This window comes from Rhinichthys klamathensis, unplaced genomic scaffold, assembly GCF_029890125.1.
Source record: "Rhinichthys klamathensis goyatoka isolate OS25496 unplaced genomic scaffold, OSU_Roscu_1.1 h1tg000947l_1, whole genome shotgun sequence".
NCBI lineage: Eukaryota > Metazoa > Chordata > Actinopteri > Cypriniformes > Leuciscidae > Rhinichthys > Rhinichthys klamathensis.
Window position 1 is genome coordinate 229,970 of NW_026607271.1, and position 16,275 is coordinate 246,244.

The window sequence follows — 16,275 nt, forward strand, 5'->3', positions numbered from 1 at the left end:
TGATATTTAATATGATATGATATTTTAATTTTCTTTATTTTTCTTCTGTATCTATATGCAAAACAATCATGCCAATCAAGCAAAAAATGTATAACTTTTTTAAAAATCTAATTATATATTAAATTATATTATATTATTGGTTTTACATTATCTTTATTTTACATTATTTTTTATTTTATATATATTTATTTTTTTCTGCAATATGCAAAACAATCAAGCCATTAAATCATAAATCCAAAAATTTAAATAGCAAAAAAAGAGAAATTATGTTTACTTTATTTTATTTTTCATTCTAAATAGATTTAATTTGAATATATTCTATATTATAATATAGGTTTTATGTCTTCTTCTTTGGCAAGGAGCAAAACAATCATGCCAATAAAGCACTCTGAAAAAATTAAACTGCAAGAGAAAGAAGATAATATCTTGTTTGTTTAATTTATTTAATGATACAATATTCAATGCAATCACACCTTTAAAGCCTTTAAAATGTAGAAAAAGTAATAGATCACATCAGAAGGTGAAATCATATGAAGGGGAAATATTACAAAAATAGACGGACAGATGAGAGGAAGAAAAAGAGGCAACAGAAGACGTCTGTCCACTCAGCTAATGAGCTGTGCAGATCGATCGCTGAGATACACACACACACACACACACACACACACACGGCGGCCAGATATGCTCATTACTGCATCCACATCCATCACACACACACAATCTTACACACACACACACACACACAGGTGGACACACACACACGTGCAAACACACACACGGTGGGCAGATATGCTCAAAGCTGCATTCACATCCATCACACACACACACAATCTTACACACACACACACACACACAGACAGACAGACAGACACGCATTCAAACACACACGACAGGCAGATATGCTCATTATTACTATATCCACATCCATCACACACACTGAGAGAGAAAGAGTGTGTAAGAATGTGTGTAATGGAATAATGCAGACAAGTGTGTAAGTGTGTGTGATGTTTTGTGTAAAACAAAGGGTCACATTACAGGCTGGAGTTTTAAATATTATTCATCAAACTAAAAAACTTTGTGTGTGAGTGAGTGAGTGAATGTGTGTGTGAGTGAATCTGTGTGTGAGTGAGTGAATGTGTTTGTGTGTGTGTGTGTGTGTGTGTGTGTGAGTGAGTGAGTGAGTGAGTGAGTGAGTGAGTGAGTGAGTGTAAGTCAGTGAATGTGTGTGTGTGTGTGTGTGTGTGTGTGTGTGTGTGTGTGTGTGTGTGTGTGTGTGTGTGTGTGAGTGCCCAGAGAATGCGCTTCATGTAAACTCGAGTGAACGTGACATCCATGTCTTCATAGATTTAAGCATCTCTCGATGTTATTCATGAGGCATTTGATCTCCACTGAAAGAGGACGCGGAGAAGATGGATCTCTAAACATGCGACTCGGTCCATAAACTCAGACATAAACCAGAGCTTCAACTATTGCGTCGGACTTATTTTAGTGTTCAAGAAACACTCTCTTTAATGTGGAGCGAGGATGAAGCAAACACAGGGTGTCTACAGATATAAACAAGTTACATTTAAGACTTTTTAAGACCTTTTTAATGCCACTTAGAATGAAATTTAAGACCAAACCTGTGATGGAAATACACATTATATGTAATATTTAATGTTTAACCTTAATTAATATTAACTACTTGTTTATTGAACTAAAAACAAATGTTACACTTGCAAACGTGAGAATATTCAGCAAAATAGCTCCCGTCATGTTATCTTACTTAACTATATCATGTTATAAATAAAAAACTCCACATTTTGACTTTTTACCTCAGTGTTTCTTCTGTGAGTTTATGTGTGCTGTTATGCTCGTTTGTTTTGATTAATCACTATAAACTCTCTCTCAGAGACGGGCGAGTCTCAACAGCGCTACCAGAAATACATTATCATTATCAATCGCTGTTTATGTAATAAAATCAGAATCATTCTCGCGATTCGATGCTCCGCCGGTTATTTGACGGACGTTGGGTTCGTCAGACTGGAGAAATATTAGCAGTAATGTGACCAGAAATATTGAAGACCCATCAAATCTGAATTTAAGACATTTAAAGAGCATATTGCAGGTTAAAAAATAAATCTAAATTATTATATAACCTTGTATGAAAATACCATATGAAAAGGTAATGCAGGATTTAAAATGTTTTAAAACGACATAAGGGCACAAATTTAGTAGATAAAGTGAGCGTTTCTTTGACTGCTCGTAAAAACCGTTTTTTTTTCAACATCGCGTCATTTTACGTCACCAGAGGGAGGGAGCCTCAGCAGCGCAGATAGGTTTGTATTCAGTACGAGCGGGTAAATTTGCTTTTTTATACTCAGAATGACAATTTGGAATGTAAAGAACAACATATTATACAGTTATTTGTTTTATTAGGAAAATACCATGTACATAAAAAGAATTGGGCTTTTTTCACGTTTTATAAATGACTTCACATTATATGTACATCTTTTGGAACAAACAAAAACAAAAAAGCAATGAAAACATCTTTAGAGACAGTGTAGAGAAAAGAAATCTCTGATGACCGAGGCACTCCTTAGTTAAAATGTCTTTATTGGAAAAATGACATGTCCTAAACGGACAATTTTAAAACACCCACGCGTAGCGGCATGGAGCCTTCTTCCAATAAAGACATTTTAACTAAGGAGTGCCTCATGTAATGCTTTGAAAGCACTGGATTTTATTCAAAACTTTTTTTGTATTTTTTATTTCCTGGCAGCTAATGTTAATGTGATATTGTGAATATGTACATGTTCTTGTGGCATCGAATTTAAAAGAAAAGTCAGTAAGAGCGGTCGTGAATCAGTGTTTTCGGTAGTTTTTGTATTTTAATTTATCATCGTCGTCATGGTAAATTATTGTGTTTGTGGAGGAGGTTGCAAAAACTCCGGCCTGTCAGGACATCGAGTCAGGTTTCCTAACAAGGGGACGGTGCTGTATATCGTGCCTGTGTGCGGTTTGTGCAGCTGTAGAGACAGGATTTCTCTTCCATCGGCTTCGAAAAACGCGATCGTGTGTAGCGTACACCAGATCTGAGGAACAAAAACGTGTAGTATATCAGGAATAAAAATATCTATCTGTCTCTCGATGAGAAACCGCTAAGTTATATCACGTAACGTTAGTCTGGACGGATATTAATGAGCATGACATACGCGCCTGATCAATATAGTTTATTCTGTTATTGGTAAATTCCAATACTCCTAGATGACCAATAATAGCTTTGCTATTAACTGATATAAGATGGTAATAATCGATATACACCTCACATTTTACCAAACAGAATGAACGATGCACTATTAACTACACTATTAATTAAAACTCACAGTGAACAGCATTAAATATAAAAACACATATGCCTTACCTTTTTGTTGCAGTGCAGTTTTTATTGCAGTGGTATAATGTTTTGCCAACAGCACTACAGTCCTCATTTTTTATTGTTGCTTCCATTCTCCTGTCCTGATTGCTATTATTTAATTTCTTCGTTAAAAAAAACATCCAGGGAAGATTGAATAGGCCTGTTCTTTTAACGTTTACTCAGTATCTGACAGCTAGGCTAATCAAAAATATGCGCGATTAAGTAATGCAATAAACTGCGGCTGCGTACACTCACTCCACACAAGTTTTTTTATAATAATACTTTTGCAATAATGTGTGTCTCCTCTGACCGTTGTTCTGTCTAACATTAATCCTGGCCTGTCCCTCTCGGCAGCATAGCAGGCTCATAATTGTAATCGTGTAATCTGTCGTCCGTGGTCTGTCATACGAGTAAGTCCGAAATGTCATTGCGATCCATTGTTTTCCTGTTGTTTGAATGGTCTGAATGGACCGCTCTCCCGCCCGTTACGTCACGCCCGTCACGCCCATTTTCAGATGCGGAAGTAAAATTCTCTCACAAAAACGACTCCAGAAGCCAATGTAACGTATTTATAAGTATATTTTAACGAAAATCTAATTACTACATTGTTTTTCTATACATTGACTCGTTGGGTCCTCTAACCTGCAATATGCCCTTTAAGACTTTTTAAGGCCTTTTATTCGGAAAACTATATTTAGGACATTTTAAGACTTTTTAAGGCCTTTTATTCGGAAAACTATATTTAAGACATTTTAAGACTTTTTAAGGCCTTTTATTAGGAAAACTATATTTAAGACATTTTAAGACTTTTTAAGGCCTTTTATTAGGAAAACTATATTTAGGACATTTTAAGACTTTTTAAGGCCTTTTATTCGGAAAACTATATTTAAGACATTTTAAGACTTTTTAAGGCCTTTTATTCGGAAAACTATATTTAAGACATTTTAAGACTTTTTAAGGCCTTTTATTCAGAAAACTATATTTAAGACATTTTAAGACTTTTTAAGGACTTTTATTAGGAAATCTTTATTTAAGACATTTTAAGACTTTTTAAGGCCTTTTATTCAGAAAACTATATTTAAGACATTTTAAGACTTTTTAAGGCCTTTTATTCAGAAAACTATATTTAAGACATTTTAAGACATTGCTTCTGATATGAAACAAAGTCTCAGCTTTCAAATCCGGTCAGTTTTATCCATTAATTCAAGCAATAACTGTGTTTTTTTTAACTGATCATCTCTTCCTCTTCACTACTAGTTACAGCAGCAAATAAACATGATGAACATCAGAAGGAATGTTTTAAAGATACAGAACAACTTTCTGAAATCAATCATGTCTCATGCAGGGATGGGCAGTATTTCAGATACATGTATTTAAAATACGTATTTGAAATGCAAAATACTATTTTGTATTTTGTATTTTGAAGCCTTTGGGGAAAATCAAATGTAATTTGTATTTAAATACATTTAAGATGAGTATTTTTGTATTTTCAAAATACATAAAATACTTTTTGCCAGTCAACCTCTTTATCCAGGTGCTGGTTTCGTGCATCAACTAGTTCAGACTCATTTATAATTTTAATGAACCTATAGAAACAAATAAACTTTACATAAAATAAATATAAAATTATATACTTAAAAAATAGGGGTGTAACAATATCGTGTCACAATATATCGCAATACAAAAATGCAACAATATGTATCGTGGATAATTTACCCAAAAAAAAAAACTGTGTGAGATTTTTAGTGTCAGTACTACATTTAACTACTATATACACTCACCGGCCACTTTATTAGGTACACCTGTCCAACTGCTCGTTAACACTTAATTTCTAAGCAGCCAATCACATGGCGGCAACTCAGTGCATTTAGGCGTGTAGACATGGTCAAGACAATCTCCTGCAGTTCAAACCGAGCATCAGTATGGGGAAGAAAGGTGATTTGAGTGACTTTGAACGTGGCATGATTGTTGGTGCCAGAAGGGCTGGTCTGAGTATTTCAGAAACTGGTAATCTACTGGGATTTTCACGCACAACCATCTCTAGGGTTTACAGAGAATGGTCCGAAAAAGAAAAAACATCCAGTGAGCGGCAGTTCTGTGGGCGGAAATGCCTTGTTGATGCCAGAGGTCAGAGGATAATGGCCAGACTGGTTCGAGCTGATAGAAGGGCAACAGTGACTGAAATAACCACTCGTTACAACCGAGGTATGCAGCAAAGCATTTGTGAAGCCACAACACGCACAACCTTGAGGCGGATGGGCTACAACAGCAGAAGACTCCACCGGGTACCACTCATCTCCACTACAAATAGGAAAAAGAGGCTACAATTTGCAAGAGCTCACCAAAATTGAACAGTTGAAGACTGGAAAAATGTTGCCTGGTCTGATGAGTCTCGATTTCTGTTGAGACATTCAGATGTTAGAGTCAGAATTTGGCGTAAACAGAATGAGAACATGGAACCATCATGCCTTGTTACCACTGTGCAGGCTGGTGGTGGTGGTGTAATGGTGTGGGGGATGTTTTCCTGGCACACTTTAGGCCCCTTAGTGCCAATTGGGCATCGTTTAAATGCCACGGCCTACCTGAGCATTGTTTCTGACCATGTCCATCCCTTTATGGCCACCATGTACCCATCCTCTGATGGCTACTTCCACCATGTCACAAAGCTCTAATCATTTCAAATTGGTTTCTTGAACATGACAATGAGTTCACTGTACTAAAATGGCCTCCACAGTCACCAGATCTCAACCCAATAGAGCATCTTTGGGATGTTGTGGAACGGGAGATTCGCATCATGGATGTGCAGCCGACAAATCTGCGGCAACTGTGTGATGCCATCATGTCAATATGGACCAAACTCCCTGAGGAATGCTTCCAGCACCTTGTTGAATCTATGCCACGAAGAATTGAGGCAGTTCTGAAGGCAAAAGGGGGTCCAACCCGTTACTAGCATGGGGTACCTAATAAAGTGGCCGGTGAGTGTAGTGTTGAATATAATAATAATGCAATTATTAGGTAATATTTGTGGGTCCTGATAATGCCAAATGTCTGATGTTAAAGGGATAGTTCACCCCAAAACTCTGTCAGCTCTCCCTCATGTTGTTCCAACCCCGTAAGACTTTCGTTCATCTTCAGAACACAAATTAAGATATTTTTGATTGAATCTGAGAGCTGGATCACTCCTCCATAGGCTTCATTTCCTTCTCTGTTGGCCTGGAGATAGTTGTAGTGTAACAGCGCAGCGCTTCTGTGTTGTACGTCACACGTAGGCTCACTATTGGCCGACGCTGGTCATGTGTGTGATGTGTGTGACGTACAACACAGAAGCTTTGCGCTGTTACACTACAACTATCTCCAGGCCAACAGAGAAGGAAATGAATAGTTGAATAAAGTCGTTATTTTTGTTTGTTTTTTGCGCACAAAAAGTATTCTCGTCGCTTGATAAACTTAAGATTGAGCCGCTGTCGTCACTCGGACTATTTTAACGATGTCTTTCATAACTTTTGGGCCGGCCAGTTTCGATCCCTTAGAAGCCTATGGAGGAGTGATCCAGCTCTCAGATTTAATCAAAAATATCTTCATTTGTGTTCCGAAGATGAACAAAAGTCTTACTGGGCTGGAACAACATGAGGGAGAGTAATTACTCATTACATCACAGAATTTTCATTTTGGGGTGAACTATCCCTTTAACTGTAAAGTAAAGTATGTGGCCTACATTATTTGGCCACATACATATCTAGTCATTGAAAGAGTGCAAGCATATTCGTCTTAAATAATTCTGTTTTCAGCTTCAGAATCATGAATATTGTTATTCTGGTGTCTCTATTGTCCTGTGCTTTGGGAGTCCAAACCTATTCATTTACACACACAATGTAATATCAAATTTAGTATTTTAATCAACAGTAAATTTTTTGTTAACCTTTTTATCATATGTCTTGGAGTATCTCAATAATATCGTATCGTGAGTTCAGTATCGTGATATGTATCGAATCGTGAGATGAGGGTATCGTTACACCCCTACTTAAAAAGCATTGGACTACCCGAAAAAAAAAGAAAAAAAAAAAGCTTCAACAGAGTTTGAAATTCAGTTTTTGCTGTTGTATTAAAACTGATATTGAGAATTGTGAAACCATGATATACACTCACCGGACACTTTATTAGGTACCCCATGCTAGTAACGGGTTGGACCCCCTTTTGCCTTCAGAACTGCCTCAATTCTTCGTGGCATAGATTCAACAAGGTGCTGGAAGCATTCCTCAGGGAGTTTGGTCCATATTGACATGATGGCATCACACAGTTGCCGCAGATTTGTCGGCTGCACATCCATGATGCGAATCTCCCGTTCCACCACATCCCAAAGATGCTCTATTGGGTTGAGATCTGGTGACTGTGGAGGCCATTTTAGTACAGTGAACTCATTGTCATGTTCAAGAAACCAATTTGAAATGATTAGAGCTTTGTGACATGGAAGTAGCCATCAGAGGATGGGTACATGGTGGCCATAAAGGGATGGACATGGTCAGAAACAATGCTCAGGTAGGCCGTGGCATTTAAACGATGCCCAGTTGGCACTAAGGGGCCTAAAGTGTGCCAGGAAAACATCCCCCACACCATTACACCACCACCACCAGCCTGCACAGTGGTAACAAGGCATGATGGTTCCATGTTCTCATTCTGTTTACGCCAAATTCTGACTCTAACATCTGAATGTCTCAACAGAAATCGAGACTCATCAGACCAGGCAACATTTTTCCAGTCTTCAACTGTTCAATTTTGGTGAGCTCTTGCAAATTGTAGCCTCTTTTTCCTATTTGTAGTGGAGATGAGTGGTACCCGGTGGAGTCTTCTGCTGTTGTAGCCCATCCGCCTCAAGGTTGTGCGTGTTGTGGCTTCACAAATGCTTTGCTGCATACCTCAGTTGTAACGAGTGGTTATTTCAGTCACTGTTGCCCTTCTATCAGCTCGAACCAGTCTGGCCATTCTCCTCTGACCTCTGGCATCAACAAGGCATTTCCGCCCACAGAACTGCCGCTCACTGGATGTTTTTTCTTTTTCGGACCATTCTCTGTAAACCCTAGAGATGGTTGTGCGTGAAAATCCCAGTAGATTACCAGTTTCTGAAATACTCAGACCAGCCCTTCTGGCACCAACAATCATGCCACGTTCAAAGTCACTCAAATCAACTTTCTTCCCCATACTGATGCTCGGTTTGAACTGCAGGAGATTGTCTTGACCATGTCTACATGCCTAAATGCACTGAGTTGCCGCCATGTGATTGGCTGCTTAGAAATTAAGTGTTAACGAGCAGTTGGACAGGTGTACCTAATAAAGTGGCCGGTGAGTGTATATTGTTACTGTGAAGTCAGATTTTGGGTCATATTCTTTGCTAGAAAGCAGAAAAGGTTCCCACAGTTTTACATGCAGTATGAATTTTTTAATAGTGTTCACCACAAGTAATCGACTACATTGTAACCTGGTCAGAAATAAGAATATAAATGGCTGCTATTTTGCCACAAGTTTATTTGTAATGGCCAGCAATTAGGCCTATGTAGTTTCTTTATTCACTGTGACCTATGCCTGCACTGGATGGCCAATTTCACATGTATTTTGTGTATTTTCAAAATACAAAATACTGTATTTGTATTTAAATACATTTTTTCACACAGTATTTTGTATTTGTATTTAAATAAATTTTTCCACACAGTATTGCGATTTGTATTTTAAAAACATTTCCATGTATTTATGCCCATCTCTGGTCTCATGTAATCCATCGATCAGCGTTTCAACCGCAGAAAGATGCCAATAAAACAATAGCGTCTTATTTTTTCTCAGAAAAGCCTTTCAATGAATATTAAGTCGATAGTTAGCTGGAAAAATAACTCTAGAGGTAAGCATTTTGATACAAATATGCACTATATTACATATTCATGTTACTTTAACTTAACCTGTCCGTCAATATTTAATATATGTTTGAGTAAATCCGTCATGAACAGGTTATGTTTATATTTAAAAAAAATGAATTGAAGTAGAAACATAATTATGTCATTAAAAAGTTAGTACTGTAACGTTATTGTTATAAAAACTGCGTAATGCGCAATTCAAATGTATACAGATCAGTTGTTATTATAATTTTTACCTTTAATATAAAAATTTACCCTGTATAGTTTACAACATTAGTTCAAATAGATTTTTTTCCTTCAGAAAAACGATTAATATATATATATATATATATATAGGGGTGAACTCTTTAGCTTGATTGTGACACTTTTTGCCATTGAGATTACTGGGGAAAAGTGTCCCAAACAACCTAAATTCACCCTATTTACATAAATATAATACATATAAATCTCCAAATGAACCGAGATTGGAATTGATTTGCAAGTTTGTAAATTGAATAGTGAAATTTGAGTTAATTCTCTGCCCTAATGTTTCATGATTTTGAGATTTGCAATAGATAACCATGCATGCTGAAAACAAACCAGTGAACAGAATCTGCCGGTTCACCTTCCTCAGTGTAGTGTGTGTGTCGAGTGTTGTGCGCCTCACCGTGTGTTAGCAGCTTTGAGGTCGCAGAAGTGTGTGTGGAGGGTCTTGACCGTGTCGTTGCACACCAGGTTGACCACGTCCACCTCGGAGAGACGCATGCGCAGCTGTTTGGTCATTTCCCAGAAGTCCTCCGACAGCATCTGGTACAGCTGGCCCTCATCTCGGCTCAGCGGGACGTACCACGACAGAATATAGTCCCGGTAGCTGTAGTCAAACACTGCAAACAAAGAGAGACTTCTTACTGGTTTATAAGGCACTTTTTTTTTACTGATATTCACAACCATATTCAAAATCATAATAATTTTTCAGACAAAACGCTCATTTTGCAAATTGCCATCATCCTTATCAAGTAAAATATTTTAATAGACTAAAATTGTATACAATTTCGGTCAGAATGAATAGACTACAATGAATGTTTTTTATGTATATATATATATATATATATATATAAGCATAATATTATAATATTTGGTAAAAATAGAATGCATATATATATATATATATATATATATATATATATACACACTTAATATTTTTACAAAATTACAAAATATTAAAATATACTTTTTATATAGAATTATATACTCGAAATTGAAGTTGGGCGGGGCTTGATTGTGTCTGTGGGGATTTGATTGGATGGTTGTGGTTTGCTATTGGCTGATCTCATGTGAGTGACAGGTTATAGCCCCGCCCACATCATCAGAGAAGAGAAGAGATGCTGCGAGAGGAACTTATTCTCATTCAAGATTATTAAAACAATAATGATGTGCACGGATAAATCATTTATACCGTAATAAACACTGCAATATTCCACCGGGGGGGAAAAATTGCATTGTAAATTTTGCATTTATGATGACTTTAAATCTGCAAAAAAAAAAACACAAGCCACTTATCAAACACTCTGAGACGCCATACACACACACACACACAACGGCAGATGGCATGAATGTGATGCCACTATCAGAGGATTACCAACGACTGCAGACTACAGTCCTCTTATGACGCTGGAATCCTGCGCCCAACGCAACCACACACACACACACACACACACACACACACGCGGTCCACACGAACAGATCGAGAGTGACAGTGACACCCTTTGTGCAGCAGTTTCTGAACGCTTGGTTTGCAGGCATTTTTGCTCCCGGCTGAGGAGAACTATTTATAGTCACAGTGACCTCATAAAATGTGCTGACTTTCCCCAGCTGAGCAACAGGAAGTGATGCGTAACCCGTTCCCATGCCGTTTCCTTCAGGCGTCTTCCTCTTATCAAGTGACACGGCACAAAATACGCAAGACTGAGAACTCGAGTAAATCTGTCACACCGTCGACTGCAAGAAAAACTATTTATCGTAAAAAAAAAAAAAAAAAAAATTGAAATTAATACAATACTAGAAATACAAATAAAAGAATAAAAATATAATAAGAAATACATAATACAAATAAAATATTTAATAATAATAAAATAACTAAATATAACAGATTAAAATAAAGTTAAAAAAATGTAAAATAAATAAAAACTTGCTGCAAAGATGCTAGAAATTTATTATAAATCAGATTACACAGGAATTATATGGTAATAGCGAATATTTCTAAGATTTCAGATTGAAGGACTAACTGGAGGAAAATGTACCAAAATGTAAGTCGTTATTCACTGATTATATTCCTCCAGTGACCAAACATCACGATTGGGTCACTGAGCTCGAGAACCAGATCAGTCCGATTGTGAATCACTAAGAACTGCATTGTGAACCGAATCAAACGATTCACTTAAAAGATCAGACTCAATTTGATTCGAACAATGATTCATTTTTGTATGAACTACTACACTTTTCAGCATGAGGTTCAAGTGATTCTTGCTTTGGCAAACATCACTAATGAGGATGAAATTACATCTAATTTACTCAGTTCATAAATGTGACACCCAGCTGAGCTCAGATACAGGAGGGAGTGTCAGACTCTTCGGTTCTCCGAGTCAGAATGAAAGATCAGAAACGGCTTCAGTGAGTTTCATTCATTCGGTTTAACAAGACCTGTGATTCATGAGTCACTGAAACCTGTGATGCTGTTTTATACACTCATCTTGTCAGGAGAGAGCGAATGAGATGGGCACAGATTACTCAGGTGCTCTTTTGACCTGGACTAGTATGCAGTCACCTAGCAACCACCCGAAAACGCCTAGCAACACTCTAGCAACTACCTAGAACACCCTAGCAACTGCACAGCAACACTTTTAAAACCTCTGAGAACTTGAGGGTGGGCTCTTTTAACTTGGACTAGTATGCAGTCACCTAGCAACCACCCGGAAACGCCTAGCAACGCCCTAGCAACCACCTAGAATACTCTAGCGACTGCACAGCAACACATTTAAAACCTCTGAGAAGTTGCTGACTTGGACTAGTATTAAATTACCTAGCAACCACTCTGAACAGCCTAAAATCCTTAGAAACTGCCTACCAACACCCTAGCAACCTCCGAGAACACCCTAGCTACTTCACAACAACACATTTAAAACCTTTGAGAACTTAAGGGTGGGCTCTTTTGACTTGGACTAGTATTAAATTACCTAGCAACCACTCTGAACAGCCTAAAATCCTTAGAAACGGCCTAGCAACACCCTAGCAACCACCAAGAACACCCTAGCGACTGCACAGCAACACATTTAAAACCTCTGAGAACTTGAGGATGGGCTCTTTTGACTTGGACTAGTATTAAATTACCTAGCAACCACTCTGAACAGCCTAAAATCCTTAGAAACGGCCTAGAAACACCCTAGCAACCACGAGAACGCCCTAGCGACTGCACAACAACACATTTAAAACCTCTGAGAACTTGAGGGTGGGCTCTTTTACCTTGGACTAGTATTAAATTACCTAGCAACCACTCTGAACAGCCTAAAATCCTTTGAAACCGCCTAGCAACACCCTAGCAACCACGAGAACACCCTAGCGACTGCACAGCAACAGATTTAAAACCTCTGAGAACTTGAGGGTGGGCTCTTTTACCTTGGACTAGTATTAAATTACCTAGCAACCACTCTGAACAGCCTAAAATCCTTAGAAACGGCCTAGCAACACCGAGAACACCCTAGTGACTGCACAGCAACACATTTAAAACCTCTGAGAACTTGAGGGTGGGCTCTTTTCACTTGGACTAGTATTAAATTACCTAGCAACCACTCTGAACAGCCTAAAATCCTTAGAAACTGCCTAGAAACACCCTAGCAACCACCAAGAACACCCTAGCGACTGCACAGCAACACATTTAAAACCTCTGAGAACTTGAGGGTGGGCTCTTTTGACTTGGATTAGTATCAAATTACCTAGCAACCACTCTGAACAGCCTAAAATCCTTAGAACAGCCTAAAAAACTGAAATAAGTTTGTTTTGAAGCTCTAAAATGATTAACTGGAAATAAATAAAAACTAAAATGAACAAACTAAAACTGAAATAAAAATAAATTAAACAAATAGCAATATTTTAATAAATAATAAATAAGAATGTTAAACAATTGATGGGAAAAAAATATTCAAAATATTAATACAATTATAATAAAATTTCAATAACACTGCCAAAGACCTTTAAGACATGAAAATTAAATGAGTTATAAATCTTCCTCTGGTCATCCAATGAAAATGTCCCACAAATCTCAACCGCTGACCTTTAAACTTGAGTATAACTCTCTCCACGTTTTACACTCAATAATAACGCCCATCATAAGACTGCTATTGTGGTTTCGCTGATCATTGACTAAACAACCATGAACTAAATCTCAATAAATAAATAAATAAATAATGACACAGTTGAGTCATTCAGGTTGTTCACAGGAAGCACAGCTTTGCTATAAATACAACATGAGAGAAACAGTGTCTTTAATTATTTAAAGCTCGAATCAATGTGGTCCAGAAAACAACAAACCACTACAGCCGTAGCTAAAGCATCCTTTTTCATTCTCTTTTGGTCCGTTTATCAGATTCTGACAGCACATATGAGTCAAACTGGATGCCAGACACACTGTTTGTTTACGCCGCGTGACGTTAGTGCTGATGAGATTTTGTCATCTGTGCGTAAAAATAAAGAGGCATCCAGCAGGGAGTCTGATAACAACCCGCGTTTGCACTGCAGACGTATTCATTATCACATCATCACCAAAACATGCTGGAGAGTCTGATTCACACTAAACTGAGAATCATTATATAGTATGTAAAATATTCTGAATGCATGGAATCTGTATTGACATAATACAGTACATTCGGCTCTAAAGGTGAAACTCGAAAATCAGAATATCGTGCAAAAGTTAATTTACTTCAGTAATTCAACTTAAAAGCTGAAACTAATATATTATATAGACTCATTACATGCAAAGTGAGATATTTCAAGCCTTTATTTGTTATAATTGTGATGATTATGGATTACAGCTTATGAAAACCCCACATTCAAATTAGAATATTGTGAAAAGGTTTTCATAAGCTGTAATATTGCTACGGTTTCCCACAATGCAATGCTCTCAACTTCTCCTTTCTATGTGTGTGTGTTAAATGAAACTGTTGGAAATATCAACTATGGCTTCCGACTCATTTGAATGACAATCACAATCATGGTCGTGATATATTCTCTGCCAATGGCTCGCTTGATTACACATAGGAATGTCTTCCATTCTCTGGCTCGACAGGAAGTGTGTGTCATGAAAAACTGATTTACATCATCTGTGACGACTGATCTTGGGTCAGTAATGTGGTTAAGCAGCTAATTAGTAAATCAGAGAAACGTGATCAGAGGACGATATTAAACTGTGGAACACACATCTACATTGTGTGAAGGCAAACAACTTTGAAACCGCCTAGCAACACCCTAGTAACCACCTAGAACATCCTAGCAACACACTTCAATCCTCTCACAACTTTAGGGTTGGGCTTTTTTAACTTGGACTAGTATTTCGTCACCTAGAAACCACCCAGAACACCCCAGAATCATTAGAAAGTGCCTAGCAACGCCCTAGCAACCACCTAGAACACACTAGAAACCGCATAGCAAAACATTTAAAACCTGTGAACTTGAGGGTGGGCTTTATGACTTGGACTATCACCTTGCAGCCACCCAGAACACCGTATTTTGACTTGGACTAGTATGCAGTCACCTAGTAACCACCCAGAACACCATGAAATCGTTAAAAGCTACCTAGCAGACTCCTAGCAACCACCTAGAACACCCTAGCAACTGCATAGCAACACATTTAAAACCTCTGAGAGCTTGTGCGTGGGCCCTTTTGACTTGGACAAGTATGCAGTCACCTAGCAACCACCCAGAAATCATAAAAAGCTACATAGCAACGTCCTAGCAACCACCCAATACACCCTAGCAACTGCATTGCATCATTTAAAATCTTTGAGAATTTGAGTGTGGGCTTTTTTGACTTAAACTGGTATGCAGTCACCTTGCAACCACCCAGAACAACCTGAAATTGTTGAAAGCTACATAGCAACGCCCTAGCAACCAACTAGAACACCATAGAAACACATTTAAAACTTCTGAGAACTTGAGGGTTGGCTCTTTTGACATGGTTGATTTTGCAATCACTAAGAACACCCGATCACTGGCATTGAAGTGAAACACCCTACTGACTGTATGAAGGACCCTCTGTGACGGAGACCCCGCCGGGCCCGGTGCTCACCAGCGCTGTGCGTCAGCTCTGTGTTGGTAACAGGGTCTCCAGTGTAACGAGCTTTAAGCGGATCAAACCGTGTAAGCAAGCTCATTATTATAATCATGATCTCATTCGCCCGCACGATTCATTACGAGCCTTTCAGAAACACCCGCGGAGTGAGGCTGAATTCCTCATTCATGTTAACGCTATTAGCTGTCATGTACAAGCAGCGGTTCCTGGTCATGTGATCAAACAGAGGTGCTTGAAACATGGTCTAAGAGAGTGTGCTGGGGTGGGACTCTTTTGGTACCTCACGATTCGATTCAAAACAATTCTTAAGGTCACAATTCGATTCAAACTGATTCTTGAGGTAATGATTCGATTCAAAACGATTCTTGAGGTAACGATTCGATTCAAAACGATTCTTGAGGTCACGATTCGATTCAAAACGATTCTTGAGGTCACGATTCGATTCAAAACGATTCTTGAGGTAACGATTCGATTCAAAACGATTCTTGAGGTAATGATTCGATTCAAAAAACGATTCTTGAGGTGACGATTCGATTCAAATCGCACTGCTGATTTATCTGCGAAAAACAAAAAGGCACCAAACAGAAAAAAAAGGGAAGAAAATAATAATAACTTTGTAAAAATATACAGAAGGCCCACAGAGGCCATGCATTATTATG

The 16,275-nt window shown here is 38.0% G+C and overlaps 1 protein-coding gene across 1 annotated transcript in view; it reads right to left on the reverse strand.

The window, feature by feature from the left end:
- Positions 1–16,275, reverse strand: part of LOC130078675 (sorting nexin-25-like) — a 71,940-nt gene that overhangs the window by 43,660 nt on the left and 12,005 nt on the right. Inside the window, 1 exon segment of the mRNA XM_056244261.1 lies at positions 9,944–10,160. Coding sequence (XP_056100236.1) covers positions 9,944–10,160 — 217 coding nt within the window.